This window comes from Oncorhynchus mykiss, chromosome 20 (genome assembly GCF_057628025.1).
Source record: "Oncorhynchus mykiss isolate SJ-2025 chromosome 20, ASM5762802v1, whole genome shotgun sequence".
NCBI lineage: Eukaryota > Metazoa > Chordata > Actinopteri > Salmoniformes > Salmonidae > Oncorhynchus > Oncorhynchus mykiss.
In genome coordinates this window covers 44,055,903-44,062,051 of record NC_143041.1, presented here as the reverse complement: position 1 = coordinate 44,062,051, position 6,149 = coordinate 44,055,903, and the positions used below count along the sequence as shown (strand labels likewise).

The following is a 6,149-nucleotide window of genomic DNA, read 5'->3' as shown; positions in this document are numbered from 1 at the left end:
GTGATATTACGCTATGACGTTTTTTGTTTAGGAACAAACTAAAAATCAAAATGAACGACAAATAGTTTTGGAGCCTTTTAGCTTGTATAATTGGTCAAATGTAACAGGCATCTTGTCATGTGAGTGACGTAGTATGCAAGTTTACAGCAGTGGTTGAAAAAGTACTGTAATACTTGAGTAAAAGTAAAGATCGCTTAATAGAAAATCACTCGAGGAAAAGTGAAAGTATTTGGTTGTAAATGTACTTAAGTATCAAAAGTAAATGGAATTGATAAAATGTACTTAAGTATCAAAGTAAAAGTTGAAGTGTAAACCATTTCAAATTCCTTATGTTAAGCAAACCAGACGGCAAATTTTTCTTGTTTGTTTTTTATTGACGGATAGCCAGGGGCAACACTCCAACACTCAGACATAATTTACAAACAAAGCATTTGTGTTTAGTGAGTCCTCCAGATCAGAGGCACTAGGGATGAGCAGGGATGTTCTCTTGATAAGTGTGTGAATTGGACCATTTTCCTGTCAAAATGTAACGAGTACTTCTTGGTGTCAGGGAAGATGTAAGTAATATAGAAGTAAAAGTAAAAGTTAGCAAAAATATAAATAGTCAAATAAAAGTAGATACCCCAAGTAATTTTTACTTGTTGTCAGGGGAAATGATCCTATAGGGCAGATTGCATTCATAATATCTTGTTTAGATGTGACAATTTATGTGTATCATATTTTTTATTGGGCAAATTGAGCAACTCAATCTAAACTAAATCAAATGTCAAACTACTGAATTTAGGGTTTCCCTTCAGATAAATTGAAAATAAGGAGTTTGATATTTTTGGGGACTTTTTGCATCAGTCCTTATTTTTCTCGTTGTCATATTTAAATTCTGACACATGGGCCTAATGAAAAGACACAGAACAGTAGGCGACATTGTAAAATATTATGAGAGAACAAGCACGTGAATAAATGTCATTTGAACCACAGTCAATATAAACAAACATTGTGCACTTTTCAACTCAAAACATAAAAACAATATTTGATATTTTCTATCAAGCCTGAATTACTGTCCCTTGGAGCTGCGCTGCCTAATCGAATACGTCAGTCTTCAGTGTTGATGAAATATGATGACATGAGAGTTGTCTACTTTAGACTGAGGCATTGGCTTACGTCCCAAACGGTACTCTAATCCCTATATAGTGCACTACTTTTGACCAGAGACCATGCAGTTTCGGTCAAAATTAGTGCATTAGATAGGTAATAGGGTTCTATTTGGAACGGAAACCTCAGGCATTGGAAGGAGGATCAGGCTGGCACACCATCTCCTCTCCTCTTTCACTTTGACTGCTGCTGCTGCATATGACCTGAATCTAGACAACTGACACATAACTGGCAGTATAGGGACAAATTGACAGATGACAAAGAGTAAGATTGACCGAGGGCTTGGGAGGGTGTGGGGGTGAACACCGGAGACATGCACATTCCACGGTAAGTGCCACAGCACACTGATGTCAGCGAGTGTTTTAATGGAGAATAACTAATTATACTGAAAAGCCACACACATGTACACAATGTATACAAAAGTATGTGGACACCCTCGTCAATTTAGTGAAGTTGGCTATTTCAGCCACACCCGTTGCTGACAGGTGTATAAAATTGAGCACACTGCCATGCAATCTCCATAGACAAACATTGGCAGTAGAATGGCCTTACTGAAGAGCTCAGTGAGTTTCAAGATGAAACCGTCATAGGATGCCACTTTTCCGACAAGTTAGTTTGTCAAATTTCTACCCTGCTAGAGCTGCCCAGGTCAACTGTAACTGCTGTTATTGTGAAGTGGAAACATTTAGGAGCAACAATGGCTCAGCGGTAGGCCTTGTGAATGTTGACCTGTTTAAAGGTCTTACTCACATCGGCTACGGAGAGCATGATCACACAGTCGTCCAGAACAGTTGGTGCTTTCATGCATGCTTCAGTGTTGCTTGCCTCAAAGTGAGCATAAAAGTAATTTAGCTTATCTGGTGGGCTTGTGTCACTGGGCAGCTCATGGCTGTGCTTCCCTTTGTAGTCCATAATAGTTTGCAAGCCCTGCAACATCCAACTAGCGTTGGAGCCGGTGTTGTAGGACTCAATCTTAGTCCTGTATTGACGCTTTGCCTGTTAGATGGTTCGTCGGAGGGCATAGCGGGATTTCTTATAAGCATCTGGGTTGGAGTCCGGATGTTGCATGTAATCCATGGCTTCTGTTTGGGGTATGTACATACTGTTGATTTTACATTTATTCTACATGCATAACATGTTTAAAACAACAACACTTCCCATAAAACGAATAGACTATTTATGTCAATGGACATGGTTTAAGTAATTCCCAGGATATCCCCAGGATAAATAATACGCCCGTTTGAGGAGGCGACGTCACATTCCCTTGACCCTCCAATCACCTCAGGGGCTCATTTGATTGGAAGGCGGTAAAGGCTTTAATCTCGAGGCAAATTCAGATGCTGCTGAAGGGAGAAGAGTTTTTCTACTGCATCCAACGTAGAGAGCAAACGCACCGACGTGCTCCTGCCACTGACACACACAGCGACACTGAGGAAGGATGCAGCCGCACACTCCTGCTGCGATATGAACGGGATATGTTCTGATCTTCTCCTCCTCTAATAAGGATTAGACGAAGTTGAACTATTAATTGTTTTTAATTTCGAACTACGGTGCTATAGAACAACATGTTACTTTGATGCGGGTTTTTTTTGTCTCTTCGTGAACATCAAATGTATTTTTCTCCCATTTCAATGAGAATTAGGTCATGATCACATCGCCTGCATTGTCTGTTCTGAGAAATAGTGTCGTGAATCCGGTGTGGGAGCGCAGTTCTTCAGGGGAGAAGGGCGCAACGACAATCAACAAGCCATTTCTTCATCTCGTCTCTCCCTCAGACCCTTTAAGGCAGGCTAATCGTATACCCATAAAGATTTTGAAAATGCTTACTGCACGGGGAGGTCATATTTTGCACCCGGAGTACCTTCAACCTTTGCCATCAACCCCTATCAGTCCCATCGAGGTAAGCACCACATAGGCTACGGGCTACGGGGGACGTGATAAAATAAGGATAGCAAAAGTGTGATTTTGGCAGTTACAAATTAATCTTCATATGTTTTAGGCCATTTGTATTAGGCCATTTGTCTTGTACCTATATCAGTTTATTATCATATTGTAATTGTAAAATTAACTGTAGATTAATGTATAAGGTGTTAATATATGGCTAAAGTGCTATGCGCAATGCGATAAACTTGTGCGTAATTTAGTGGTGTTCTCCAACCGCCCATAAAATACTCCATATATAACAGGAACAAATTAGTTAAACACCCCATAAAAAAAAACAATAGAGTGAAAACATGAATAATAAGTATTATTTTCTCTTATTTCGCAGCTGGATGCCAAGAAAAGTCCGTTGGCTCTCTTAGCACAGACCTGCTCTCAAATCGGTAAACCAGATCCTTCGTCCTCTTCCAAAATCTCATCCGTAACCTCAAATGGATCTAGTGACAAAGAGACCAAACCCGGACCACTAAAAATGAGTGACATTGGAAATGAAGACAAATCAAGCTTCAAACCCTACTCCAAATCATCGGAGAAGAACAAGGACTCCTCATTCGGCAGCGGCAGTCTGAGTGGAGATAAAGCTAGTTTCCGAGTGCCTAGCGCCACCTGCCAGCCGTTCACCCCCAGGACAGGCAGCCCCAGCTCCTGCCACTCTGTGTCTCCGCTGCCGTCAGATGGTAAGCAGGGAGACACAGAGGAAAAGAAGAAGGAATTTGATAGCAATAAAAACAGTACAACGGAGAGCAGCAGCGGTCACAGCCGGATATGTGGGGTTAATGGTGAGGTTAACCAACGCCAGGAGAACACTTCTGGTTCAAAGGCTATCACATCAGACTCACTCACATCTGTCTCCTCGTCATCATCTGTTCTGGGTTCAGGAGGACTCGTAGCGCCCGTCTCCCCCTACAAACCTGGTCACAGTGTTTTTCCCCTACCGCATTCCGGCATGACCTACCCTGGAAGTTTAGCAGGTGCGTATGCAGCCTATCCCCAACACTTTCTCCCTCATGGAATGACTTTAGACCCGACGAAATCTAGCAGTCAACTACTAAGCGCTCAGTTTGCCAGCCAACTTCAGTGCAGTAAGGCTGGGAGCCCCTTGTCCAGGTCTTCTCCTCCGTCTCTAATGTCTGCTAGTCTGTGCAGAGACCCGTACTGCCTGAGTTACCACTGCCCGAGCCACTTATCCGGTGCCTCCGGTGCCTCGCAGTGCCATGAATCCTCGGCTTTGAAGTCAGGATACCCTCTCATGTACCCAACTCACCCTTTGCATAGCGTGCATTCCTCGCCGCCATCTTTTGCTGGACACCCGTTATACCCCTATGGCTTCATGCTCCCAAATGACCCTCTGCCACACGTCTGTAATTGGGTGTCGGCTAACGGACCTTGTGACAAGCGTTTTTCTTCCTCAGAAGAGCTTCTCAACCACCTAAGGACTCACACTGCATTTGCGGGGACGGAGAAGTTGATATCAGGGTACCCGGTTTCATCTTCGCTAGCCAACGCTGCCGCGGCCGCCATGGCTTGCCATATGCACATGCCCCCGAACGGGGCGCCGGGAAGCCCTGGAACGCTCACACTCAGGAGCCCGCATCACCCTCTGGGACTGAGCACGCGCTATCACCCCTATTCAAAGAGCCCCCTGCCACCCGGCGCATCGATTCAGATGCCCGCTGCAACAGGTTCATATTACTCTCCCTATGCCTTGTATGGACAGAGGCTCACCACGGCATCGGCATTAGGATACCAGTAGAAGATGCAGGACAGACCGACATACGGACAAGAACTATACATTTATAAAGGAGATTCTACGCCTAAATGACATTATTTGGGATGTATTTCATGCAGGACAGGATCCGTGGGCTCAATGTATTTATTTGCGATAGCTACAAGCGTGACAAAAATAAAGTAATTATAATATAATTGGTAAGAAGCTCAAGGTGCATTATTTTTGTTGTTTTTTTTACAGTTAAGATGTAGGCTTTATTTGATGACGCCATTTTGATGTTACATTGACATTACAAGTCAGTATGTACATGTTGTTTTTTGAAATGCTAATTTTTTGACTTTTATGTTTCCTACATACAAAAGTCTGCAGCCTATTCGTTATTTTTTTCATTGTGTTTTTCATCGGAAAAGCGGTTGCCTATTTCTGTGTCTGTTGGGCCTATACCGCACATTGCAAATCACTTTTCCACGTTAGGCTATGCCTTAGAATGACATGTTTAAATCATTTTTCTGGTAAATTGGGCTCTCTCATATTTCTTCATAAATTACATTATTCATTCCACAAGCTAAATCAGGTTTATGAACCTGGTAGGTTGTTTATGGAATAAATAATTCGACCTAAAAATGACTTAATGATAAACACTTGAGTATGTGGGACATGAGCATAATTGGTCTGTTTAAAAAAAAAAAATCGATGCAATTTAATTTGTGGAATTGCATTTAAGATGTGTGTAAGCCTATTTCCATTTTAAGTCTGTGCCACATAAACTTCATTTTAGTAACATTTTATTCGAATCACATTTTATTCACATGTCATACCTTTAAGACTGCAAAATATATTTTGTTCAACCTTTAAAATAATGAAACCAAAATGCAGCCTAAACTACTGTCTGTCTGCCACAAATGCATTTCGCCACTCAATGTGCAATAGAGTAAATGTTTTGTTTGTTGTTGCAGTAATTTAGGCAGTAGCCTAATAATCTTTCACCGATATTCATTTCAACATGCCATTAGAAAATGTAGCATAATTTTTTTACAAATTATATTTAGCCTACACCTTTAAACGAATGATGGTCTCAGTCAGATAAAATCCGAATAAGGAAGTTAGCCGCGTGTAGAGTTGTCCTTAAAAATATGCAATTTCAGCAGCACGTTGTGAAAGAACAATCAATCTTAAAAAGTAACATCCCAAAGAACATAAATTAATGTTTTGGGGTCTTGTTTTCGTCTCGCAGGATTACTTTTGGACATTGGCTTATTTGTCTGGGCAGAGAGTTTTTCATAAAGGAAAAGTGGGATTAGATATTTTATACATTTGCTCTAAAAACAAT

At 41.5% G+C, this 6,149-nt stretch overlaps 1 protein-coding gene across 1 annotated transcript; it reads left to right on the top strand.

Annotated features, from left to right (window-relative positions):
- The first annotated feature begins 359 nt into the window (after positions 1-359).
- Positions 360-5,607, top strand: LOC110499470 (zinc finger protein 503). Its single transcript, XM_021576607.3, has 2 exons — positions 360-3,049; positions 3,419-5,607. Exons 1-2 carry the CDS (start codon positions 2,795-2,797, stop codon positions 4,841-4,843), a joined length of 1,680 nt encoding a protein of 559 aa, XP_021432282.3. The 5' UTR covers positions 360-2,794; the 3' UTR covers positions 4,844-5,607.
- Positions 5,608-6,149: the final 542 nt, after the last annotated feature.

Excerpts from the sequence above, each read along its gene's own strand:
- LOC110499470 (XM_021576607.3), top strand. The coding sequence starts at position 2,795 with ATGATCACATCGCCTGCATTGTCTGTTCTGAGAAATAGTGTCGTGAAT. Across the intron at positions 3,050-3,418 it reads CCCCTATCAGTCCCATCGAG|CTGGATGCCAAGAAAAGTCC; the intron begins GTAAGCACCACA and ends CTTATTTCGCAG.